Source organism: Strix aluco, chromosome 3 (genome assembly GCF_031877795.1).
Source record: "Strix aluco isolate bStrAlu1 chromosome 3, bStrAlu1.hap1, whole genome shotgun sequence".
In the NCBI taxonomy this organism is placed as follows: Eukaryota; Metazoa; Chordata; class Aves; order Strigiformes; family Strigidae; genus Strix; species Strix aluco.
In genome coordinates, this window is record NC_133933.1 from 60,972,615 (window position 1) to 61,000,471 (window position 27,857).

The 27,857-nt window shown below is 37.4% G+C and overlaps 1 protein-coding gene across 16 annotated transcripts in view; it reads right to left on the reverse strand.

Moving 5' to 3' along the window:
* SYNE1 (spectrin repeat containing nuclear envelope protein 1) overlaps positions 1 to 27,857 on the reverse strand; it is a 322,087-nt gene that overhangs the window by 110,163 nt on the left and 184,067 nt on the right. For all 16 annotated transcript variants that reach the window (XM_074818773.1, XM_074818787.1, XM_074818786.1 and 13 more), the window contains 18 exons: positions 27,557 to 27,733; positions 26,584 to 26,730; positions 24,656 to 24,781; positions 23,087 to 23,263; positions 21,044 to 21,309; positions 18,130 to 20,290; positions 17,400 to 17,737; positions 16,629 to 16,773; positions 15,392 to 15,610; positions 14,277 to 14,539; positions 12,510 to 12,675; positions 11,749 to 11,904; positions 11,385 to 11,537; positions 9,023 to 9,205; positions 7,381 to 7,518; positions 5,912 to 6,097; positions 3,299 to 3,421; positions 1,009 to 1,191 (listed from right to left, as the gene is read on the reverse strand). In XM_074818773.1, the coding sequence (XP_074674874.1) occupies positions 1,009 to 1,191; positions 3,299 to 3,421; positions 5,912 to 6,097; positions 7,381 to 7,518; positions 9,023 to 9,205; positions 11,385 to 11,537; positions 11,749 to 11,904; positions 12,510 to 12,675; positions 14,277 to 14,539; positions 15,392 to 15,610; positions 16,629 to 16,773; positions 17,400 to 17,737; positions 18,130 to 20,290; positions 21,044 to 21,309; positions 23,087 to 23,263; positions 24,656 to 24,781; positions 26,584 to 26,730; positions 27,557 to 27,733 (5,307 nt within the window). The remainder of the gene's footprint in view (positions 1 to 1,008; positions 1,192 to 3,298; positions 3,422 to 5,911; positions 6,098 to 7,380; positions 7,519 to 9,022; positions 9,206 to 11,384; positions 11,538 to 11,748; positions 11,905 to 12,509; positions 12,676 to 14,276; positions 14,540 to 15,391; positions 15,611 to 16,628; positions 16,774 to 17,399; positions 17,738 to 18,129; positions 20,291 to 21,043; positions 21,310 to 23,086; positions 23,264 to 24,655; positions 24,782 to 26,583; positions 26,731 to 27,556; positions 27,734 to 27,857) is intronic.

Below are 27,857 nucleotides of genomic sequence, written 5' to 3' on the forward strand. Positions count from 1 at the left end.
CTAGAACTGCTTCTAACAAGTATCTGCACCAAACACACCCACCAAAGATAGCATTGCTTAGTCTCATGGTTTTACTATAAAGCATTTTCATCTGCTTTTTCACCTCAAGTCTCTATTTATGAAGTGGAAAGACTATACGAAAAAGATTTTACTGAAATACAACTGGCAGAGGATTATGAAGATTGATTCAGACCATTATCCTACCAGTGTAGTATCAGTTCTTTATATCATAGATTCACCAGCAGTTTGTCTAACCTGTTTTTAAAACTTCTTTCAGTGTGACTTTGTATCCTTCCTTGGACTTAAGTATCATTAAGTATCCTTAATGACCGAAAGTTTCTTCTGAAATCTAGCTTGAAACTCTGTAGTTGTACCTTAGCTCACTATGTATTTTTCTATCACTAAACAGCAGGAAAGAAAAGCTTATTCTCTTCTTCGGAAATACCTTTTACATGTTTAATTATGAATTCAAACAATCAAACAAAACCTAGTTTTCTTTTATTTAGCAAAACTTGAAAATGTGTATTTAATACATGCTGAATGACTCCAAAATCAGAAAGCAAATATATAAAAATTTTAAAAAAAGAGGAAAAAAAAAAGTTTATCCTAGAAAGGTATTTAATTAACTCAATAGTTTTTTATGCAATCATTATAAGCAATCGGTGTTATAATGATATATTAATATCATTAACTGATTATATATAAAATTAACCTGCATACAATTTTATATTAGCTATTTGTCTAGTTAATCCTAACAGCATTACAAAAAACATAGCAAGATCAAGGAGAGAACCCAGATGAGAGTCTGATGCCTAAATCAACAATTAACATGATCATGAATGTTAAAACCCCCCAAAACACGGAGTCTGAAACTTAGTGGGGAACTTCGCAATGGTACTACATGGAAAAGAGGAATGTACAGAGATATGAATTTCTCTGTTTTCATCACAATTTGTATGGCACTGTTCAAGTTACGCAGTGATATTTACAGCATGGAGTTACACTCGCCTGCATGATGTTGCACTGCTGAATGGCAGTGTGCTGCAGGCGGCTGGCTTCCTCCTGGAGTCGGAGGGCACTGTGGCACATGGGCAGGCCGGTGACCACCTCTTCAGGAATCCTCAGGGCACTCTGACAGATTTGTACTGCCTGAACTTTCGGCTTCAGTGACTCCATTTCAGACAACAGATGCTAGAAACAAAGTCAGTGCCACAATAAGCCAGATCTGCAGAACTCCCAGAGCATTTCATGCAGCAAAAGAAAAATAATTATGAGTTCAAGCACTAAAACAAACAAATTTGATTATCTGTTTTCCAAATTTAATATAATCAGGACACACTTTGTCTGGAGTTGCTCATTCTGAACTGAATATTATTTCAAATATTAGTTAAGCAAAAAGCCCATATAATAGGAATAAACATAATTAACTAAAAAGCATAGTAGTACCTATTTCTAAGTGTTTAAGTACAAAAATAATTGTGTTAATGTATTTCAAAAAAATATCTTTACAAAATCCACAAATCAAAGGGGCATAGGAGTCACCTATGTATACACATATTTTAATGTTGAGATCTGAGCGGAAGTCCCTGCTGAGACACAGAAGCACATTTTCAAACCAGCAAATGAATTCCATTGTGTTCACAGCCTTCCTTTGAAAATACAAGCCATGGCTGAAAATGTTGCTTAGAATTCAAAAGGCAATCAAACAGAAACAAACACAGCTACACTGAAATCTTTTCTTTTGAATAATCATGTGCTGGATGCCTTTGTTAATAGTGTCTATTGCATTCACAATGTCCATTCAAGCTGTCTGTTCATATGCATAAGGGTCTAAGTGCAATGACTGAAGAATAGATTTCATCAGCATTCTTTTTATCTTCATTGGGGAGTTTAATGTATTCACAGACAGAAAAACAATTAAAAAAAAAGAAAAAGGCAAAGTTGATAAAAATGGCCTTAGCACATTGGAAAAGGATTTTAAATTCAACAGGTATAAATCAGCTAGACAATGTATGCAGCAAACAGATAGAGAGACTGGTCATCTCCCTCTCCCTATACCATATGCAGAAACATAGCTAAGTGGGTCTGAAGTGCATACTGATGAGAGGAGCATGGTTTGCTCTTCATTTCTGTGCCTTCATGACATATGGTGGATAATCTAATGAGAGATTTGGTATAATGACCTATTTATCAGACATTACTGGTGAGGCCTCTCCTCTGGCAGGCCCCATACTGCTGGCAAAAGGTGTCTTTATTGTGCAGTCAGCACCCAGAGGTACCCTGGGGGCTGCATGCGAGGCAGGCACTCTCTGAGACCCTCTCTCTGGTCTGGTGAAACAGGTGGGCAGGGGCTATAGCCCCTTCCTGTACAAAAGGAAGGCATACTAAGAGACCTGCTGGAGCCAGGATGAAGAATATACACAAACAACAGTGTAAACTCCACATTCCTTTACTCTTGTGGTGGGTGATGTGTTTCGCTTACACTCTTCAATGCCATATTCTGAAATTTGGGTGCAAGTCCCTAGAATAAAGACTGCGTATTTTAATCAAAAGGGAAATCTCTGCAAATTTATCTTTCATCCGTATGTTCTTCTGCAGATTTTAACCCTAAAGTGGACCTGTTGACATGTAGTTTTCACTGGCAGACTAAGACAGTTAAATCTCTATATTGGCTTGCAGCAGGAAACATTTCTTAAGCAATTTAGAAAGCTGTAACTTGGGTTATTTTTCTTGTCATGAGTCTGAGACCAAAAATAACAAATTGACAAGTCTCTATAGTAGGCCAAGTGCAATACAGCAAGCAACAATATCTTATGAAGGTAATTCATCTAAACATACAAAAATGTAACTGGGCTTAAGGAAAACCAAATTTTCTCTTAGATTTCCAACTGACTGTTGAGCAAGCTAGCAACACACTATCTCATTGCATCTCTATCTGTACAATGGTGATAACAACCTAGACTTCCTTTTGAAGTACTTTAAGAATCTGTTGATGAGAAGCACTGGATAAGAACTGAGCTTTACTATTATTATTATTATGGATTAAATGTGGATTGGATGCACATTTCTCAGAATTACATCAACCTAAGAACAGACTCATAAAGAATTATACTTCAACCATTTCATTTGAGGGAATCATTTTCCCATTCCATCCCTCATTACCTCGGCAGTAAATTGGGGCTAGACTCCAAAACAATGACCCACCTAAGAAACACTACAACTGATCTCACCAACATTCATTATTCTTTGGGTAAGTTCACACTACTCAAATGCTGACTCTGAGGTCCTGGCTTTTTACCTGTCTGTGAGAAAGTTGTTCTTTCAAGCTCAAGTGTCCGAGCTCTGGAGAGGTCAGTGTAGCTTGGGCTTGCTCCAGAGCAGCCTGCAGGACTCTCAACTCAACTTCAAATTTCTTCATGTCCTGTAACACAACACATTTGATTCAGGGATAAATTTAAAAAAAAAAAAAAAAAAAAAAAAAGGCGAGAAAAAGAAAAAAATCACTATAAATATATCTGTCTGGGTTTTATAGCTACGTCCCTTATATACAGTGCCAAAACTAATTCATAGTTTTAAAAATTAATTTTAAATGTTTAAAATATTGGTTAAAAATACCAGTCATATGACAGTCTAGAAAAAGGTGACTCAAAGCCAGAGTTATTATTTTAAGTACTTCCTCAATCGCAAATACAGCACGTACTTTATAAAGCTGATTTCATAAAGTTCAAGGCCTAGAAAGGAACTCAAGACGTCCTCTAGTCATCTTCCTGTAGTAAGACCAGACATAACTGTCTTATCTTTACAGACTGTTCTTAAAGACCACTAGCAGTAGAATCCCATGTATATCTAGACAATATATTCCACTATTTCCGTACTCTTTCTTTTGTAGAAAGTTTTTTCTGATGGCCTGACATAGTTATCTTTCATTGCAATTTCAATCTTCTACTTATTATCTCATTAATAGCAGACAAAAAGAACAAATTATTTTTATTCTCTCTGAATACATCACGTTAGGATAATCCTTTTTCATGCATCTTTTCTACAAGTTTATACACATATCACAATCGCCACTATCCTCTGTTCTTTCTCCAGTCAGTCCACATCTTTTTTCAAGTGCAAAACTTGACACAGGTGAAACCCTGCTAGTGACCAATAGGTAGAACAAAAGAAATACTTCACATACCTTACAATTATATACTTAATTTTCCGCATGGTGTTTGGACTTTTACAACAATGTGGCATTGTTCACTCATTTTTCCATGATCTGCATTACTAAACTGAAGACCTTTCAAGAGGGTGCATCAAGCCAGTAGTTCCTCATTCAGAGGAAAACATGCCTGGTTCTTCCTGTCTAAACATAATAATTTGCCCCTGCTTTTTGAATAGCAGTTGAATTTTTTTTCAGGTAGCCCCTGTACATTTGGTGTTGTCTAAACATCCCAAAGCCATGATCTAAACCACCATCCAACTCATTAATGAAAATACTGAATAGCACCAGATCCAAGGGAGAATCCTGCAAAACCCTACTTGATGTATCCCTCCTTTTAGGCTCTGAACCATTGATAATTACACACCAGGTAAGTTTTTTAGCCAGCTTTACACCTACCTATTGTATTTTTAACTAGATAAGCTTATTAACTTTGTTAATAACAATACCATCTGAAACATTATCAAAGATATATGACATAGTATACATTTATGTACAAATCTATTACTTTCACATTAAATTGGACACTTTTGATATGATTTTATTTCTTCATAAATCTATGTTGGCTTCTATTCATCTCCATGTTTTCTTATAACAATTTCCAAATAGTTTATTCAATTGTTCCAGTATTTCTCAGGAACTGAAGCTAGTCAGTTTCACTTCTACTATGCTTGCTTGTATTCAAATCTCTGGCTTATTCCATGAAAAATAATTAAAAAAATAAAAGTAAAAGCCTTCAGCTCAAAAACTGTGGTTTACTGATTTGTGCTTTTGTAATGGAAAGAAGTCTTCTTCAAAACCTGTCTGTTACACTGTTATGGCTGCTTCAGCTGCAGCATTTCTGCTATGTCCTATAAATGTTGTGAAATAAGAGTCAAATGTAGAGAAGGATGATTTTTGACCTTAGCTACGATTGTCCTAACAATTGGTGACAGCCTATTCTCTTAGTTGCCTTTAGGTATTTTCCTATTCAGTAGTGTGTAAGTAGCAGGTGACAGCAGAAGAACCCCTATAAATATACTAATTACACCATTCCAATATTCTTTTTTTTCCTGAATTTTTGTATCAATGAAAAAAAAAAAAAAAGAGAAGGTGAATTTTTTTTCCTGAAGGTAAGAGTAAGTAGAAAAGACTTCTGTGCTTTGCCCTGTGTCTTGCACCGGTTTACCATGCCCTCAGGCATTACATAGACATAACACACATTTACATTAACAATCTATATGGAAATGCTGCACAGAAATGTCAGGGACATGAAAAAGCACATTCATTCTTTTCATTGCACTCCCTTGTAGAGGTAGGTCTTACATTATGGAATCCTGGTCTGGCCCAGTACTGATCTGAATTAATAGACAGCAGGCTTTAGATATCTTTTAAGAGAAAAATAAAAGAAATGACACAGTATAAGGGCCAACACAGACACTTTTCAAGCATCTAAACTTACAGGTGCTCAGTACCATTTGATCCCCATGATCCCCAATACATCCATCCAGAATGGGCAGATATTACAGGACCTGCAGGAATATTGTCCCTGTCTGGAACAGCACCTGAAGGCAGTATCTCAAATGGCACAAGATATCTAACTTTAGACAACACAATTATACCCTTTATAGACCACAGATAATCTGCACTGCTAATACTCTCAGAAACATGATGCATACACCACCCTAGCTGTCAGCTAACATTAGAAAAACTGCTTTCATATACCTTGGCAGCATCTTGGAGATTTGGTAGTCGCACTTTGATAACTTGCTGTAATTCCTCTGTCCGCCGTCCCAGTTCCAGCACTTGCTGTGACATTCCTTCAGTACAGTATACGCTTGCCAGATACTCAATCCTCTCACTCATGGCCTCAAGATCACCATGAATCTCTCCAGACTCATCAAGCATAGTCTAGATGGAATGCCAGAGTTGAGCTTCAGATTAAACATATCTCAATTTGTACACATCTGTAATCTGTAAACTGATGATTAAGTTCTACTGTTTTCCTGTAAGGCCTAGGCAATATGCTTAATTCTGAGTGTATGCTGAAGTGTTTCAGCTTATGAAGACTGGGAAACAAAAGAGTAAGTAATGAAGCTTCAGCAGTTGTACTTACCCACACATTAATCCTAGTGTTTTGCTATAACCCTTACCTGTAAAAATATAATATACGCAATGGATAGGTTTGCTCTGGAAGTCTGATGTACCTAATAGGAAGCAGCAGAAAGCACTTGGGTACAGTGTTATAGCAGGGCAGTAGTCATTAATGCTGCCTAAGAAACGGCTACCAAAGTGTTCTGTGGGATGGCATTGGTTAAGCGTATCTCCTCATCAACTTTTGGAGCAGGGGAAAAGCCATAGCAAAAACAAACCAGAAATGCTATCTCCCAGCTATCCTCAGAATAAATTGCCTGGAGGTTCATATTCAGAATAAGAAACCATGACATACTACATTGACCTGATGTGAGCGAATGCAGCTGACAATTAACTAATGTATATATAAAAAACATAATTGATGCAGTTTTATTTTGGCATTAGTGAGACGTGACAGCTTATGATACTTTGATTTGTTTCATGTGGCCATGTAACACTGGGCAAGCTTGAACCTTATCAAACTGCTCCACTGATCCACACTTACACATTCCACACAACAAATGGCACTGTCAGAAGGACAGCAAATCACACTGATGTGAGAAGTTCACAAAGCACCTGGAAGAAGCTCATCCATTTGGTATCAGTCTGAAAATGTTTACCATCAAATTCATCAGATGAGAACAAAAGCTATGCCAATGTAGTGTAAAGGAGAAAGAAAAATAAAATACCCAAACTGAAAATCATGTTTGGTGAACTAAAATTTTAGAGGAATATTAGCTGCAATGAGGTACTCAGTGTGATAGAATCACAGTGTATCGACACACTATTCCATCAAAAGCTACTGAGAAGTCAATGCGCTTGGGAGATCAACTTTGAATCATGTAGTTTTATTCAACAACACATCTTAATTTTAGTCTTCAAAACAATTGTCCAAATCAAATTAGTTTTTAAGACTTCGGGGAACAGTCAAAGAAACCTAGCATTCTAAGACTTTTCTTCAAGAAAAGAAGGCAAAAAAGGTGTAGGAAATAAAACTTCACTGCTTAGAAAATAACATCTTCTATACACTGGCCTTTGAATTTCATAGCTCATATAATCACCTGGTAGGCTTTAAACTGATCACGAAGCTGAGAGGAAGAATTCCATGTTATACTACCGTGCACTAGGATATTTGCTTTCTCAATCCATTTCAATATGAACTCCAGCATCTCATTGTATTCTTCCAAATGTGAAGCAGCCTGGATATAAAAGAAAAATCCGCTTAAGCCTAAAATATACTTCTGTACAGTTCTTAGAGAATGATAAGAATGATTTTATTTCATTTATTGTTTTTAACTTGGGAATAGTTTTAACAACTTTTCCATACTGTTGAATAAAATTTAATTAGTTCTGTATTTATGGAGTTAAAATAGGTCTGCTTCCAGTAACAAGGATATCTATTTCAGGCACTATAAGAATGTAGGTCACACTGGAAGAGTGCACTGATGCTCAAATATATCCCTAGAGGGTACACTTCCTGAATCTATTTCAGCCTCACACAAGTTCCAAAATACCTTCTTGCTCAGTTTGTGGCTCATTGCAAGCCTCCTTCGTATAATTTCTTATTTTTCTTTGTCTCTTTCCATGTTAATCCCAAATTGCCTTTTTTTAAAACCTGCTTTTTTCCACTCAGTCTGTCATATTTCCAAAAAGATAAACGTTGCACTTATTTCAAAATACAGGACAAAAACTCTGCTTTCTGATTCATCTGATTTCTATTTAGCAAAGTACTCTTTAGTTCCAATTTTCTTCTCACTTAGCAGGAATAATTTCACTGATTTTCATGCATTTGTCCTGTACAAAGGATGGATCAAATCCTAGGTGACTGAACTGTATTTGCATGCAGTTTGCCTTACCTATTATTTTTTATGATTGGAAGTGGATTTCTTGGTGCTGAACAAAAATATCCTAATGGTTAAATCCCTTCACCAACTACCGTTGACCGAACTCTTACTTTGACAGTAATTTTCTATCTCTCTTTAAAAAAAAATTTTAGAGGAAACTGAAAGGAATGTCATTAAAAAGTTATCTTTTTCAAGGCCTACAGAAGCTTCTTTATGCAGAAAGGAGAACTCATAATTTATAAGGGTATTGATGGCAGAACCACAGAAAACCCATTTCTTTGCTTTTAGCTAGACTTTTTTTAGATAACAACAACTAGCAAAAAAATACATAAGAGAGTTTCAGGGACTTTGAAATGCAGGGGAAGCATCTTTATGAATGCTGAAACGTTGCATATACATTATGCACTAACAGGGCCATTGTATCTAGCCTTTTCTATTGAATCTACAAATTATATTCACCCTCTGTAGGTTGTGACTGGAGCAAAACAATTTTTTTTTTTTTTTTTGGTAATGCTGCAAGCATAGGTAAATGGTAAGACAGAGGCCCTGAAAATTACAATGAGATACTATTTCCTGGTATGCTACTGTTTGTGAGAAGGTCTATAATCTTTTCAGGGTACCAGAGGAACCAAGCAGCAGATGATTCATGGAAGAAGATGTTAAAGCAGCATCACAGAATTACATCCTCCTGATCTGACCTGTCTATGTCTCTCTTTGAGGTGTGATGCAAGCCCTGACTAGTAATAGGCAGATATGCCCAGGAATGCTCATTCTTGCATAACTACAGGAAAATAACTGAGAAGTTTGCGTGTTCCTTCTCCTTGGGAAAGGAAACAGCAGAAAGGATTTAAGATCATACCTGACTGAGCTTGGCTGCTCTGTACTCAGCCTGCCGTATGGTCTGTTGGTGCAGTGCAGTGAGTTTCCCTATCCTGTTAGCCAGCTGCTTAGCCAGCGGTACGTTCTGCTCTGCAAAGTCCTGGACTGATGCATCTAATTCCAACAGCTTTATATTGCAGCTGTCCAACTCTTCACCGAGGATCTAGACAGAAAAACAAGAAAATCAGTGATCCAGGAAGTGTTAGCCTTCTGATTGATTATTTCTAGTCCAACTTGCAATCTTTATACCCTGTCCAAAGTGTCCATAGTTTGTGCCTTTTTTATTCTGGCTGGAAACCAACAACGCTTGTCTAAGCAGGAAGGCAGAACAGCAGGATGTTTGGTCATCTCTTAAATGTGTGCCATTACTCTTTCTTCTCTGACTTCCTGGCTGAAATGGATAACTGTTTTCCCTACCATAGCAAAAGACTGAGTCACTTCAGAGTGACATTAACTGTTCTTGGCCATCTTTCTGTGTTCGTTTTTGAAATGAATAGTCAGCACACATTGCCATGACAAGGATTTTTACTTATTGGAAAGGGGTTTCATTTTGTTGCTGTCTTAAAATATACCCTTACAAACTCAGAAATATGTAATTGCTCATTAACACATTACAAAAACTTTCGTTTTCATTTGAATCTTGCATTTTCATAGCTTGATCTTGACACAGGAGCAGTCTGGATCATGCTAGACTGTTTCAATAGAAACAGATTTTAAAATTAGTTTTTCTTATCATAGTTACAAAGTTTCTGAAAAGTTCTAAAAGGAAACCTAAAAGGTTTTCCATGTTTCTCACAGACTGATAACATACTTATGAGCTAGTTTTTTGGGGAGGGAATATTGGGTTTTTTTTAATTTGGTTCTTATACCTAAGGTGTTAACAATTCATACAAATAACATAAGTCTCATCAAACACTCTAGCCCCTTTCCAATTATTTTTAGAAATTTAAATTGTAATCATCAGACAAAAATTGATTCAGAACACTGCTCTAGCTACAGGTGCTTCAAGAAGTTACTTTAAACTCTTCAGGTTAGGGCTGTCCTGGCAAACACACCTTAGAGTGTAAGTTATGATCAACTGTTATGATAATTATTATTCCATGAACTTAGTGACATAACTGTCTACATGTAGACAAAGACAGATGATGAACTACTCATCTAAATAAGGAGACACACATATTTCAGGCAGGCATAAATAAATGTCTCTACTATAGAAACCATGCAGAATTTATATGCTGTTTAAAAGCAAAGGAAGGACCAGTCACTTGGATTTAAAACTGATTTTTATTTTATTCTTCACAGTCAGTTCCAATGTTAATATAAAAATAACTACTGCTGTAATCAAGGCCAACCCAATCTCAGGAGTATCAGCTGAGCATTGACATAAATGCAATTGAGGGAACTTTACTAAATCTCCAGTGACAGTTTTCATCTATGCAACACAGGAAAGCACAATTCACTGGCTTTCTGCTTAGTTACTGGAATCAAGAAGTTACACCAAATTTAAAGGCATATATTTCAGTGACACCTCCTGCAAAGCAAATGGTTTCGAGCATACTGAGAGCAACTCATGAAAATAAACAGGCCATTTTTTACATACCAAACATGCCAAATCTTTTCCTCTTTGGTATGTTATGCATATTTTCAGACAGTAACTTGGTCAAGTTTATCTTTGACTAGTTAAAAAACCAAGCCAGACAACAAAAAAAACCCCCACCCTCAACCAAGCCTTCCCCCACCTCTCCTCCCCCCAAAATCCCACACTCTCATATGATAATCCTAACTTGACCATTACACCTCAATACAGATGAGCTTTTCTAAGTGTGGTACATACCTAAGATTAAGAAAACCTACAAAAAGAACCAAGAATCCTTTGCATTACCCTTAACCGCACCAGTAGTACTTCACCTCATTATTGCACCAAATGATATGAGATGGACTACTAGCTAAGTAAAATTCTATTTATCGCAAGTAAAGGTGTACTGTAAAGAATGGTCTTCTCAGTACAGATGGACAAGGAGCAGTTTGGGACCCTCTTGGGCTTTCCCAGATTGCAGTCATACTCATTAGAGGGAACAGCATAACTTTGTCCATCTGACTTGCTTTTACTCTCAATTACGTCCTCCAAGTTCTGTTACTCACTCAAGTCCCTGTATGGGCTAGTTTGAAAAGAATATAATTTTAAAATTTCATTAGTCAACCCTTATTTCTGTCCATTCTTCTGTTGAATTACATTAAATAATGTGTCATGCAAGTCTTCATAAATACAACTTTGGTATGAAGTGACTGTCCCAAATCAGAAGAATTTATGGTGTAACCAAATGAGGCAAGCCTTGTCTTACCTTTTGTTCAAGTTTAGCTTGTCCTATATCATTTGTTTTCTTTTTCAGTTTGGAAAGAATGGCATTTAGTTCATTTGCTATCCCCTGGATTTTCTGACCAAACTCTTGATTCAGTGTTTTGATCTGCTGAGTTTCTCTTTCTTTGGTTTGAATCTGTCAACAATAGGAATTAAGTTCAGTAACCAGAAATCTCCTCCTGAAAGAAGATTAACTTTCATTTAACTTAGTTTAATTTAAAGGAAGAAGGTAATAAAACTACTCTATGTTGTCATAGTTTGATCACACTTGGATACTGTATTTCACTAAGTTATAAAGTCTAAAGAAGGGCTATAGATCTGTAATGCATTTTTCTACTATGCTTTACCTGATCCTGTACAGTTACAAGGGCCAGCCCAACTTCTGCTAAATGAAGAGAGAGTTCAGAAGGCAAAATGGTATAAAGCCCCAAGTACTTATTCTGTTGTTGCTCAGCCATTTTTTCAACAGCCTGGCGATGAGTAGTTACTTCACCAAGGAGAGACTAATGATAGAAAAAATAGTATTAAGAACAATGGGAAAAAGATGTCTGTGTAAACTTTGCAAATGCAGATATTGCATGCAGCTTGCAACAAAGCTAATTGCTTTCATATTCTTAATTAGTTCATTAAAAAGAATTTTATTTTGGGATTCCCTGGATTCTCATTTATGATTGTCCAGTTCTCTGTTCCTATGTGACCACATGTATATAGAAAATGTCAAGTTTTCAGCACCTCCAGTGAAATGAGTTTCTTTTATTTTGTTGTTTACCGCCCCACCCCAAACTGCCAATATAGAAATGTCACATTCTGTCCATTCACATTCTATAGTTCCCCCATAGTTTAGATGAGAGGAGAAAAATCACTAAACAATATGCTAGTATGCAAAATTGCATAAATGCAAATACTTAAATATATCTTAAATATCTTTAAAATAAGGTATTACAGCCCATCAGGTACTTCATGCTTTATGAATTTGTCTAGCAGCTTACTTAAAAACTAATGAATATTGTCTAATTTGAATGCATAGTGGTTTTGAACTATTAACACTCACTAGTAGATTACAATGAAGATAAATATTGTAATTCAGAAATTGACAAATTTGATATACCTGCAACTCTTGAAGTTGAGTATCCACTTCTACATCAGGGCTTAATAAATATTCTTTTGTTTCCTGGATCCAGGACTTCACAATATTAATCTCTCCTTCAACCTCCTCACGCTCCTTCAGCTCCTGTTTCACCATCTTCACACCTTTTTTCACTTTCTGTTGCATACTTCAGAAGCAAAGAAAGAATAACTATTTTTTAAGAATTAAGTAATGTCTAAAATCACTGCTTTGTCAAAAAATTAATGAAGATAATGATTGATAGCCTCACAGCCAGACTAATAAAAAGCAGAGCAGTGTTGCAACAGACTACTAAAGCAGCACACTAAAATTTCTCATGTTCATTCTTCAGTTCATTCCTTTTAATTAGCAGTTTTATGTATTTTGACATTGAGTGCACAATTCTTTTGAAGAAATGCAAATGTTTACAATACAGACACCTACATCCGAGCTCATCACCACAGGCTGCCCTCATTGCCAGTGGAGGAAGCAGGCAATTCTAGAGCATGATTTATGATGATTCATCATCATTCTAAAAGAAACTTCTAAAATAGGTCAGAAAAACTGCATTTTAGATCTATTTCTCTTCATTGATTAGAGAGTGAGAATTAACCAGTTCAGATATCTATAATCTAAAATAAAGTGAGCTAAATTCCGTCCTTATTGATGGGATTTGCATTGGCAGAATACCTAGGCCAAGGCATGGATCAAATATCTGAACACTGTATTTGATCCAGGGACCTAGCTTGACTCTTCCAAAGACAATTTCTGCACTTTCCTCAAGAACTTTGATCTCCTGTAAAAAATAGTCTTTTTCAGATGACAGCTCTGTGAAGGATCTACAGGACTACTTGTAGCTCTTATGTACATGGCATGGATCTTTGATATGCCCATATTTGATCTATGTTTGTATAACCTTTCATAGCTGAATCATGTCTTATTTACATGAGCATGAGGTCATGACAGACCCTATTTCTTAGAAACCAATTCTAAGAGAAGAATGGAATTATAAAAGTGCTAATATCTACACATTTCCTACAGAGATTGCTATTATACTCTAGTCAGTTACGCATGCACACAATGAACTTTGCACAGGCTAAGTGCAGGGTTTACAGTTTTTTCATTCTGTCTCTCTCTTCCTCCTCCCACTGTGGAGATCCAGTTAATGGCATCTTAGTCAAGTTACGAGGTGAATATGAGTCCTCAAACTTAGCCATAAAACTCCCTGTTTTATACATGACAGGGAAACATTTTAGATTTAGATAAACATTTATATAACCACAGGGTAAAATGTTAAGCTATATTTTGTTTGCATATGCACTAAATTCCTCTGTAAATTTCATGGGATATCTACTTCTGGTACCTAGGTGCTTCCAACAGGGGAAACAAAGTGATAAACTAATCCAAACTTAGGATACAAAAAGATTAAAAGGTCACTGTTAATGGTGACATGCAATGGAAGTGTTTAAAATCAGTTATAACTTTAAAGTAGTTTATACAGCTCTTACATAAGTTACTATTATAATGCAAGGCAAGTAGTACATATTCTAAAGTGCATACTCCTGCTGATGGAAACAAAGAATATTGGTAAAAATGTATTTCAAAATTAATTAAAGATATTTTAAAATTAAACTGCTTATTTTAAATATAATAACCGATACTTATTTTAGGCATGGTAATTGTTAATGATAACAAAAATGATACGTGAACTCTTATTAATGAATTGTGAGGTACCATTTGTCTACTGAATCTTTTAAAATATTGCCTTACTTGTGGCATCGATCTTGCATTGCTTTGATTTCTTGCATGACTGGTAGTTCCTCCTGAGACAGAGGCTTTATTTCCACATCCTGAAGCATGCTGACGACATGCTGTTTGAGCAGGCCCAAAGATGACAGCTGATGCTCCACCTCCAGAAGGAAACTGCTGTGGTAATCCAGGAGTTCCAGGAGCTCTGTCTTGGATGCTTTTTCTACAGAGCTTTCTGGTAAGCGACCTTGTAGCTGATCTATTGCTATGGTGGCTTTCTGAATCTATGGAAAGAGATGCAGTCTTGGCAGTAATGAAATTAAAAAGAAGCTAATACAACTGATACCAAAAGGTGCTAAACCCAGTGCTGTACATTTAGATGCTGTAAAACAGCTGTGGTACAGGGCTTGTGCAGCAGTCTCTCTAGCAGATATAAATCTATGCTCTAATGTGCTAGATCTAGCTAGCTAGCCCTAGCTCTTCACGGTGGACTAGGACTTCTTAAGGGATTATTTTGTCAAGTGATGAGTGGCTTCTCATAATTTTTAACATTTATTATCTTTATGGCCATAGGGCCTACAGCTCTACTCCAGGGCAGACCGGTATTTGGCACAAGTCATATATTTAACAAAAAGATTATCCACATTCCCAGAGAACCTGCAATCTGAGCATAAAATAACAGACAATGACAGATAAAAAGTCAGGTAGGCTATAAGAAAGAAAACAGACACATGATCAATGAGCTGTGACAGGCAATAATATCACTGCATAAACTTAGAAATAGCAACCTCATACTCTTCAGGGAGGAAAAAAAAAAGGAAAAAAAAGAGCTTGACTTCATCTAGAATAGACCATCTGGGGACAGGAAAAACAGAGGAGAAGATTCTGAAGAACCATCAGAAACCAAAACAACTCTGTATTTACTATACATGTATGCATACAGAAGAACAGTGCAAACCTTGGAGGCAGTGGTTCTAAACCTAGGTTTTCCACAGCTGTTTTTTTCTATGACCTGAGGAAAATCACTGTATTCCTGCCATAAGTTTTCTCTACCATAAGATGATTAATAAGGCAGTATAATGAGTGAAAAAATATGTACAGTTAACAAAGGAAGATTTACCAAGATCAGAAGTTACCTTATCATTAAAGTCTTTCCATTCTTGCACTGCATCTTCCAAAATTTTCTCTTGTTCTTGGGCTACATTGCGAAGCCGTGTCCAGCGCTGCCAAACTGTTGTCATGGATCTACTTATAGTTGCCTTACTGGCATCATTGCTGACTTTCTCCAGCTGTAAAGCCTTTTCTTCTAGAGCTGTGATCTTCTCATGGAAAGAATTCACTACAGACACAAGAGTCTGAAAAGCAAAAAATAAGCACCGTTTTCCTCTTATTATAATACAATACATAACTATTCAACACACTTGCAGGCAGATGAGCCACTTCCATCTCCTGCAGACAAAGAGTATGTAGGTACTACTCGATGCTGAGTGAGGTGGTTAGGTCTCACTATTTTTCTTACGCAATGTATCAGCTACAGCTACTTGAAGGACCTGGTCCAAAATGCAACTCTCTGGAAGTAGCAGCAATCTGGTGTAATCAGATTTTCCCTTCCTTGCTAGCCCCTCAAAAGGGATGGAAATGAGTATTCAGGACCCTTCTCATAGCAAAGACTGACTTCTATTAGAGTATAAAAATGAAAGAAGCAATCCAGGTGCTTAAGCATACATTTATGTCATGTTTATCTTTAATGCCATTTTAGATGTCCAAGGGTATCAGGATATTCTCAGGAAGCTGGCAGACATGACACTACTCTTCGGGGAGATTCCTGCCTTTACAGAGACACACCTGGAGACCAGAGAGGATGTCTGAAGTGTCACTAAACTGCCTATATTAAGGCAACTGATTATCACCCTAAATACTAGAGGAGAAAGTAATTCTTTTAAGTTATATTTCTTTTTCTTAGACTAAACAAGAGTTAATATTAAACCCCAACCCTTCCTGTCCTAGTATAAGTATTCCATGTGAGTCAAAGCAGATGGATGTTTCTATTGATTTCAATTTCTTGTAGGGTACACAATTTGGGGGCTTATGCACCTAAGGCTTTTAGGAACTTCTTGGTTCCTTCCCATTCTCTACTCTAATAGGCATATAGACAGACATTAAGCTGAAAAACAATTAAAAATATCTGTCTCAATCACCCCACAAATAAAATGTGTGTTCTGCACAACACAAAACACTTCTTGCTGTGCTATAACACACTTAAGTGCTACAGGAAAAGATCTAAAAACTCAAATTCAGGTTGCCGTAGGTAGGGACCTACATAACATACATTTATTTTCACTGAAGAAAAATGATTTCATATAATTTTCTTACCTTATGTGTTAGCAATTTCTCTTCTGCTTCATGAGATGAAGCAGCTTTAGCTACTGAGAAATCAGATAATTTTTTCTCAGCCTCATTCATCACTTCAATAACCTTCTGTCTTGCTGTCTGGTACTCCTGCCACTCAGAAGCACACCTTAAACAAATATAGTTCCAGAAAAAACAATTTAATGCAATAAAAACCATTTGAAAATCAGGAATAATGTTGCACCTAGTTTTCAATGTAACTGCTTAGTTTTGTGGTTGCACAGCATTTTCCAAGAAAAAGAAAGATTATCGGGAAAGAGCATACATAGAAACATATACTCATGATTTTCAGCTGTACCTTACAGACACAGCTGGGCATTTAATAGCCCTTTCCTCAGTGACTTTGCCTAGGTTGTGTTTAAAACCCACCCAAACTTTTGGAATCCAGAACTTCCAGGAATAATAAGATAGTTATGCTGGTTAAAAAGGTATTTCTTTTTAATTAAAAATGTCTGCTTCAATTTCATTTGTTTCTGTGTAGGTCTTGTGCCAGGTGAAATAAGGGACAGCCACTCCCTACTCTTCTCAGTTCTTTTCTAAGCTTTATATAATTTTATAATTGCTTCCTCAGGATCGCACATCTAGTCAGTTAGTGCCAGAGTCCAAGAGCTCTGAATTCCAACATCCACTTCTCGCATCAAAGCACAAACATTTTACAAAACTCCAATTAATGTTGTGATCACTTTCTTTCATCATCAAGGTGATCTTAAAATGAAAGAAAAAAAAAATATATACCTCTGCAACTGCTCTTGCTGGGCTTTGGCTTCTTGCTTTGTCCCTTTGGCCTTTTCCTCCAATGCAGCTACATTCTGCATCAGCTGCTCTCTTGCTGTGTCTTGGATAAAGGGCTCTATCTCAGACACAAGGCCCTGTAACTCCTTTAAATGATTACCGAACTGACTTTCTGTGCTGAAAAATTCAATGTGGTTCCTTAGGTTTTCATCAGAATTCTCAACATCAAGACCATTTCTTGCTAAACGTAGAAATTCCTGAGCATCTTCAAGCCAGTCATTTGCTATCTGCATCACTTGGTAGTATCTTTGGCAGAGACTATATAATTTATTCAAGGTAGTCTGAAATAAAAAGGAAAATTATATAGAGGGTCACAGTCATAAAATTCACAGCAGCAACAAAAATACCCTCTGCTGTGAGTCTGGATTTTGTCCATGCTTGCTTTTGTTCCCCTTTATTATATCTAAAATACAGGACCGGAGAGACTACCTGGAAGGTTTTGAGTGAGTTTGCACCTCTACGTGCAGGTATAAATGCATTTACAGAAGCCTTTTCCCCCTCTCCCCCCTCCCAAGTCATCCATGGCAACAGGCCACAACCTAAGTCATTAAAAAACCCAAAACAACAGGATTATTAAAATCAATCTTTTCATGATGATTACAAACATCAAGCCAGAGAGCCATCTTTTTCAGCTTCATGAGCAAGAAATTAATGACACTTAGGGTGCACTAACCTGTCTCAAGTGTATAGCTTCTTGAACTTCACCGTCTAGTTCTGTCAGCTCAGCAAGAGTGTTTTCCAAGTCAGCAGGTATCAGCTCCTTTGCTTTCATATATCTCTCTTTCTCTTTATTGCTCAGTGCATTCATTATTCTCAGGCTTGACTGCACTTCTTCCTGATGTATCTGAACCTTTCTGATTTCTTCTTGGATGCTTTGCAGTTTGAGGTCCAAACTCAATGTTCCATTAAGTTCTGTTTTCACCCATCTCAACCAGTCGAGCGAGCGGCAGATTTCTGTTTGGAAGTCTATGCTTTGCACAAGTCTGTTCTCACACTCCATCACAGTGTCACCAATGGCAGCATGCAAAGACTTCAGTTTCTCTTGCCAAGACTGCACTTGGTGATCTGTTGTCTCACATGCAGATGAGTCAAGCTGAGGAGAAAGGGCTTCTAGATGTTCAGTTATTCGCTTCAGAAGACTCCCCGAGTCTTGCAAGCTGCCCACCAGAGAATGATATATTTTCAACTTTTCTTCTATTGGGAGCGTTTCTTCATTTACCTTAATCTGCTCCTTCTTCACTGCCTCTAGTTGTGCCTCAAACTGCATACACATTTTCTCATGCTCCTGGCATGCTTCTATCATGTCTTCCAACAGGTTTATTTGCTGTTCTATTTGCCTCTTCAACTTGTGATACAGCGTGACAAGTTTTAACATCTCATCTGGTTCCCACGGCTGGCCGGTGCTTCGAAAGGCCTCCTTCTTCTGGTTTAGTTCATCCACTGCTGCACCAAGGCTCACCACTTCACCTAAGAGATCTCTGTACACCTGCTGGAGTGACACAGCTTCTTTGGCTGAAACAGTAGCTGGAGCTTTGTCCATGTTAATAAACTGATCTTCTAGCTCAGTCAGAGCTTTACTTGTCAACTCAATCAAAGAGGCATACTCTTTTCTGGCATAAATTGCTTCCTGAATCTTATATAATTTTTCTTTTGCCAGAGCAGTGACAATATCGAATTGCTGAGGGAGAATGTTAAGTTTTTCATCCAGATAAGAATGATCTACTTCATTAAGTGATGGTAGGATTTCTTGGCCATCTCTTTGCAGCACAAGTAACAGATTTTCATATTCTGGAGATTGCTCAAGAATCTGTTGATATTTTGCCAACTGGTTGTATAGTTCAGAGTTAGAATTCATTACATTGACTTCTGGGAATGTGACAATATCAGCTTGTTTTAGCCAATGGCAAGCTTTATCTAAGTCTTCTTTGAAATATTTCCTAGAAACTATATTTTTCTCCAGCTCTAACAATCTCTGGTTACACTTGTGTAAAACGGTGTCATACACATTCTGTAGTTCTTGCAGTTTACCTAACACTTCACTCTTTTCTTGTTCTGTTGCTTCTTTCATTAAATCCCTTCCTTGAGCCCACAACCCTGTGACTTCATTTTGATAGGCTTTCAGGTTAGCCTGGGCATTCTTACAAGTCCTTATCTGTTTGGTCACATCTTCTGGCAACAGACAAATGTGTTCTGGAAGCATTACCTTCTTCTCATGCTGGTGAATTTGGTTTGTAGCCTGAAAGACTGCCATAAGAAACTGGGTCTTTTCAGACAGTGCTTTATTGAGGTGCTTTCTCCTCTGGCCAACCAGATCGCTGAGACATTCTACATGGTGCTGTGCATCAGAAAGTGCTTTTTGTAGCTCCTGCCTTTCATTGAGCCCTAGGTTGGTCATCACCCTGTCAGCATCCTTCACAAGCGTCTTCAGAACAAGCTGTTTGGCTTCAAGCTCACTGCAAATGGTAAGATGATCCATGAGAAGACTCTGAGCCAAATCTGGAGGAGGGCTCTGTTTAAGAGCCTCTGAGATACTAGGTTGCTGTTCCTCTGCCCATTCCATTAGGTCCTGAAATCTGGAATGCACCAAACTGAGCTCTTCTAAGGTTGAAACAGAAACTTGAATTTTCCTTTTGACAAGGTCCTCCAACTGAGTCCAGCGTTGCTCGAAGTGACCATATTGCTCCTTTACTAATTCTTTGTCATCAAGATTCAGATGTTCTATCATCTTCTGTTTCTGATCTTTCATATCTTCCAGAGCAAATCTTCTTTCCTCGAGTGCCAGTGCCAATTTTTGCAAAGCTTCAAGGTGCACGTTTGTACTTTCAGCATCAGATCTATTATCAAAATGGACAGGACAGAAATTAATTATTAGATCTTATCTCAGGACAGACTTTAAAAGGGGTCAGGATAAATTATAAGCCCACTACATACTGAAATCAATATGATATAAATATCTTTATATAGTTTTCAGATTCTTTTCAAGGAACCAGTCTTGCATATTAATTAAACAGTTTAACGTTTTTATTCCTTTCCCTTTCATCTACTGACCATACAAATTAACATGAATACTACAGAGCATACCAGTTATACTGGACATACGAACAACAACAAGTACTGAGGTTGAAGCGAATCTTGTTCCATGACAGTGATAGCGGCAGTAATAGACTCTCACAGTTTTACACACAGCTGGTGTGTTTATGCTATAAAAAGCAGCTGAATCATTTAGCAGCAGCAACTAAGCTTTAATGTCATAACCTAGTAGGTAAAACACAGTATCACAATGAAAAACACACATGAAACACAGTAGACACAAATGGAAGAGTTCAAAGTAGTTAAAATTCTTGAAATATCAGAAAATGCTGTGTGCTGAGACGGCATCAATCAGTACTTGCCTTAAAGACAAACACTGAAGATCTTCAAACTCTATTTCAATACAACTAATTGTCCTATAATTAATAAGGGACATTTGCTTTTAATTAAGCATGGAAAAAGGGATTTTTAGTGGATTCAACTTAGAGCCACTCTGTAAACAGCTCTTTCAGTGTATATGCACTAAGTCAGCTTCGTGCATGCTACTCCTTTTTTACCTAGCCAGGTTGTCCCACTCTTTTGTGAGCTTTTCCAAGAAAACTTCAACTACATTCATGCGATCATGGTAATCCCCTGTCCTCTGCAGATCCTCCTCCCTCTGTATGAGCAAACTGTGTGCCTGAAGGCAGAGGTCCAGCCATTGGTTGCTCAGTTCTCCTATTTCCTTGTGTTCAGGTGATTCCTGTCCTTGGGTTAGTTTGTTCATCTTCTCGGTCACAGAGGTAAGAGCTGACTGCTTAGACTGCAACTTCTGACTGAATTCCTGAAAAAGATACAAGTCAAAACTAGTGTGGGGACAGCTACTCAAAATTATCATGTGAAATTTAAATAAAAACTCTGAAATAAATAAATTGTGTAAGGACTAGTTATCTGCCCAGGCAAATGCTGTGCAGATGTAAATTGGAAGAAGTGCCATCTCCCTGCCCCTAACCTTCCTTCCCATCTTCTCAGGTGAGGACAGGTTGGTTATAGAGTGAAAGCAAACCAGAGCAGTTTCCAAGTGCTAGTGATAAACAGAAATCATGATCAAGTCACACCTTGTTGTCCAGGCTTCTGGACTAGCACAGCTTCCACCATACACTAAAACATGCAAGATAGACTGGGTCTCATGAGAATTCATTTTACCACTATGTTTCTAGCTCATTTTTTCCTTTTATTTTTTCATTAGAGACTAAAAATAAGAAACAGAGTCTGTGAGTCAGGCGAGCCCCCACATCCATACTTTATTTTGTTCCTACTTCTATAATAGCGACCATTATCGCTGTCATTATTGAAACAAAGCCAATTATTATCTAGGTATGATTGCTATTTGAGTAAATTCCAGGAAATAAGAGTCCATCTGCATACACATTTCTTATCAAATAAGAAGTCACAGAGGACCCCAAAAAAGAATATACAATATACTGACAACTAAAACTAACCAAATACTTTTCAACACTTACACATTGTCTAGTGAAAATGTAATCTTTTCCCAAATTCTAGTTCAAATAACTGTAACTAAAGAACATGCCCAGCTCCAGCACCTTGCTGGTAGGGGTTCTGGATAAGATATGCTACTGCCCAGCTCTGCTTCATTTCTCTTTGTGACTGCTTCAAATGGAGCTAGGTATCTTCCTTTACCAGGGCAAATTCGAGGAAAAAAATACACATTGTGCCACATCTGACAGTACAGCAGGTGCCTGCCTTTCATAATAATACAAAGTTCTTGACTGAATTAGTGAAGAATACAGACTCCTGCTTCTTCCTGGACTCTAAAGATAGCTAGTGTAAGAGCTTTCAGTCCACACTGTGTTGAGGTATCTTCAAGGGCTATGACTTTGTTGAAAAACTTGTGTTGAACAGACATGAAGAGGAAGTGCTGTTTAGTTTTCACCTAACTCCTGGCATATCAGAAAAAGAATACCAGCAAAGCCTAGACCAGAAACGCAAAATCCAAGCATTTAATCATTTAATAAAGAAATAATCTGTTTTCCTGTTTCTTGTTGTTACTTAACTGATGTTTGTGATGTGTGCAGAGTGGCCATAAAAATACTCTCTTCTGTAATGAATAAGAATGAAGATCTGAAGGCATTTGTCTCATTATTTAGGGTAAATGAAATTGAGTTTCTATTACACCTATTCTCCAATAGTTTTCAGAGTCCAGAAACACTGAATAGTTTCCTGACTAATTTTGCAATAGATCCAAATAATTTAGAAGTATTGAAATCAAAGAACTTAGCAAGTACATGTTGCAGATCTTATCTTCAGGTCCACTGTGATCAGCAATTAGCCTACTAAAAGCAAAGGCAGATCAGAACAGTAGGCTGAAAGTTGTCTACTGTTAAAAAAAACAAAGCCAGAAAAATAATAAGATAGTGTTCTGCATTCTGTATCACTCTGTAGCATCAATAAGGAAACACTCTTTCCTCTGCCTTCTCTGCTCTTGCTTAGAACATATTAGCAATTGGATGCAATATGTGCACGTAACATGAATTATAAAAGTATCAGCCACAGGATGAACTTCTTCCTTACCTTCTGTTGTTAACCTGCAGTATCCTTACCTTAACCTGGAGTACCATATTCTGGGCAATGTTTAGCTCCAACTCTGCCCGTCTCCTTTTCAAATTCTGTAGTTGTTGATCTGCATCCTGGAAATATATCCAGATCTCAGCCTTCATTTGTTTGATCTCTTCCCAACCTTGAGCCAAATACTGTGAGTGCATTATCTGCTGCTCGATCTAGAAGAAAAGAAATGGAGTAGGAATGCTTTAATGTACCTATTTGGAGAATGGAAGATAAATGCTATCCTTCTTCTGAGCACAGTACTGTACTAAAGTACATTTCTGCACTAGATTCTGGAGGTGCTAATATTATCTGCAAAAGGAGTCAACCTTCAAAAGTCATAAAAATCAGACCTATCAAAGGAAAGCTGTGGAAAAAGAAAAAAGAATTATAATTCACCCTTGAGAGAAACAAGTGTATTTATGAGTGTGTGTATTTCAAAGTGTTCTCAGTTTTCTGTTAAAATTCTATTAAAATTAACTGTGTAATTTAATCTATTGAATGCCAAGAATATTGCTGAACTGTACTCTCCATGCCTTCACAATGACCAAATAAAACCTTAAATTAAACACTTTCATTTAATTTGCTTAGCCCGGTTATTTTACCTATATGCCTTTTGTAAAATGCCAATAAGAAAAATGCTTACCAGATCTGAGCCCATCAATCACCTTAAACCAACAGTCACAGAGTTCTTTTGCTCCAAATACAGCAGTAGGACACATTTAAGTTTAGACACTCAACCAGCTTAATATATCTCAGTGCTGTACTGTCTGCAATTTCTCAAAAATATTTCACTGCTTTATATATAAAAGGAGAATCTTATCCTAATGTTTGAGATGCTTTTCAGCTATTCAATATTTGGACTGCCATTTTTTTACAGATTACTTGGTTTTGTACAATTTGCTTCTCTGGTGTGGAATACCTATTAGATTTTTACTCTTGGTAGAAGTAGTGTCAGAAGTTTGGTGATGTGTGTATGTGAAACTAATTTATGTTCACAACAACAGAAATGCTCATAATGTTTCTTTTCTAATAACTTATGTTTATAATTGAAGTACACTTCTAGAAATTCATACACTGAAACAGATGCATTCTGATTTATTAATTGAACCATCATAATTTTTATGATTGTAATGTATTAGTACACCCTAATAAGAACATCAGTCTACTGTCAAATAAATAATAACAGTAAAATATGTCTAATCTCTAATAAAATACAGAGAAAAGATGGAATTGTGTTTTATGAAAATAAATAATTTGGATCAGGTTTTCTTCCACAGAATGTTATTTGCATGGCTTTAGACCAACATCTTGTAACATTGCCTAACTACCTTTAGCAACCTTTGTCGTGTATCTTCGTATTACTACCAGGATGACAATACGTGGATTTAATTTTAAAAAAAGCAGAAAAAGAAAGAGAATACTATTTCTAAAAAAGATATTTAAGATCAAAGTAAGAAGACATTTCTTTAAACCATTACCTAATATGACCTTTTAAAAAGAGGACAGACCAAGGCAGTTAAAGCTCTAAATAGGATTAAAAGTGGGTTGTTGTGGTTATCTTGTACCGTTTGTTTTGTTTGTTGAATATCTGTTGCTGTACTCTTCACTGTGGCATCTGACAGATCACACATGGAGCACAGAAGATCCAAGTATGTATTGGCCTGCTCCTGCAGAGCCCGGAAGTGTTTTACCTGAGGGAAGACAATCCTCAAATAAACTCTGAGACTCTGGAAATAATCTCTTATTTTATTACAATAATGCATTTTAGTATTTTCACTTTAGCTTGTTATTTCCAAAAGATGAAAAGTAGACATATGCTATTTTATTAGGTAAAGCTGCTCTGTCATAATTATGGAAGAGTAACTTGAAAACTTGAAATTATGACATCAATGTTGACAATCAGGGCAATAACATACCTCTGAGTTGCAGGGAGAAGGAGCGAGTGACCACCTAACACAGAGGGCCAGTGGTGGGTCCTGGCAGACAAAAAGTTGTAACACAACAGCAGTGTGCCCTTGTGGCAACCCCAAACTACTGTATTAGCAAGAATGCAGAAAGCAAGCTGTGGGAAGTGGTTATTCTCCTGTACTTACACTTCTTAGGTTGTCCCTGGTATATTTGGCCCAGTTTCCTTCTTTCCTCAAAGACAAGATATTGGCAAACTGGTGCAAGTGCAGCAAAGGGCTGGGATGACATGGGACTGTAGTATGTGGCATTTGGGCAGGCCTGAAGGAACAGGGTTTGTTCAGCCCAGAGAAGAGAGGCTAATTGTGGTCTGTTGTTACTTAAAATGGTAGGGGTCAGGTGAGGGCAGTACTGAGAAGACAGAACCAAACTCTTTGCTGAGGTAAGCAGAAAAAGGACCAGAGGGAAAAGGTACAAGTTGTAATATGGAAATTCTGCCTAGATATGAGGGAAACTATTTTTCTCACTGAGAACAGTTAAGCACTGGGATGGTCAGGGCCCTCAGTGCATCAATGGGCTCTGTAATCTCTATTCCCCTCTCCTTGGGGTTTGGTTGCCTCTGCTCAGGGCCAGCCCCAACTCAGCCCAGCTAGATGTGGCCAATGGAAAAGCATCCAGAAGTCTTCCCCCTTGCTCAAGAGCTGCATGTGAGCTCCGACCCTCATCCACCTATGGACCTCACCTGAGGTACACTATAGGTGCATCTGTGCCTGGCTGATCCTCCTGGCCTTTCCTTGCCACCCTGACCTCCTGCCTCTCCCTGGGACTGGCCTTATCCTGACAGACTTGGTGATCACCAGGTGGTGGCTGATGCCAGCGGGACTCTGCCCTCCTCACCTGTGTGCTGCAGTTCAGCATGTCATTGGGAAGGTGTTGCCCCACTGGCCCCACTGCCACTCCCTCCTCCCCCCACCCTTGTGGAGCTGCCATCTGTAGTATTTCAAAGTCTCTATTAAGCCACATCGTGGATGAGACAGCCCTGAATTCCAGCATTTTTAGTACCATACCAGTTAATTTGAAAACAAGGTACAAATCCAATGTAAAATACATTAAGTTACTAAGAATAATCAAGAAGCAAAAAAACCATTCTTAATGGCTAATGTGGACTAGAGGCAGTTCTATGCTCTTAGGCTGAAAAACTTTTAAACCCTGTGTCCATAGAATTATGAAACCAGGTCTCATATAGGAACATTAGTAGACAGATGGGCAACTGGACAAGCAGAAAGACAGAACCTCTCTGCTAAACGCATCTGTGGAGTATCTGTGCACGTTTATCTAACTAGCCAACTTTTTTCAGGTAATGTATTTCTAAGCATTAAGCAGAGCTAGCAAAAGCCCTGGGTGATTTTTCACCTACAATTGTTTTTCACTCAAGGTATTCCTTTTGGAGCTGGGAATAAACAATGGGGCTACACATCCCTCTGAGAAGGTCAGAGAGAGTATCTACTTTCTATTAACATAAAGCTCTTACCTGAACTCACCTTATTAAGGATAACTGAGCATTTTCAAGTGCTGAACAAAATTTTACCTGTTTAACTGCATCTGCCAGGCTGAAAGGTGGCCAGGTAGTTGGCTTTAGCTCTGACTGCACTGTAGACAGCCAAGTTTGACACTGTTGTAGGGTATCTTGATGATTAACATGCTTCTGGAGTTCATGTTCCAAACTCTGGTACACCTAAAATAGACATTTTGTAAGGTCATCGCATTTTTGAACACCACTGTTGACTCTCTTCTCCCACCTTGAAAACTGCAGATAAAACAAAATTACTAAGATTGTGGCTATTTTAGCCCTTTTGTACATAAAAGTACCAAGGGTTGAAAGCTCCTTAAGGTCTCACTGCATCTTGCTAATTTGTGGAGAAGATGGACAATATCTAAGGCATGGCTTCTGGAAAGAAAAAATAAAGATGCAAATGAAGAGCATTGTCTCTTATTTCTGTATTCTTGATCAACATTTTGCCGTTGATCTAGTATGAGGTTTTACCTACCTCTACAAATCTTACTGACTATGAAGTCTACTTCCTGGGGGTTTGTTTTGTTTGGGGTTTTTCGGGGTTTGGGGTTTTTTTTGACTATGTTGGCTTGATCTCCTAATTGGATTAACAGAATGACCCAGCTATCCCTTCCTAACTATATATTCTGGTTTTACTAAGAGAGACAGGATTTCCTAGCACATAATTAAGACCAGTTATGTATGTATGCAAACTAATGACACTAAAAGTCCTATTTGCTCCCTAGTTTTTGAAGTAGGAATAGTTCTAATTTCTTTGCTGCAGCTGCTCAGAAGCTAGTGTAACATGAAGGTACAAGGCAACATTTGGACCTCAAGGGATTCAACTGTAGCACACTAATGATGAAGTGCTATATTAGTAACCTGTAGGCTCAATTTAAATGGAAACAGTAGAAGGAGTTTTACACCACTGAAAGAAACAAGTACTTCTAGAAATAATAATGGGTGTTATTCTTAAATGGCCTAAAAACATTTCTGAAACAAGACTTACTCTTTGGGCTGTGCTACATATGGCAGAATAGCTGTCCTTTGTCCCCTGAAGATGGCTTTGTATGTTTTGCTTAAATTTTGCTTGAAGATGTTCTGTGCATTGATTGATCAAGTAATCGCCTTTACTCTTAAGGTTGTTCAAACGATCTTCAAATCCTGCAATTTCTTCCATGATAGCCTAAGAAATAGATAAAATACTTCTGAGGAAATATTTTAAACTTAAAACATGTTCTGCATCACAGCTTTATAGATAGCTTTTTTTCCTTAAACACCCTTTGTCTTCAGATTCGGAAAAAAGTTTT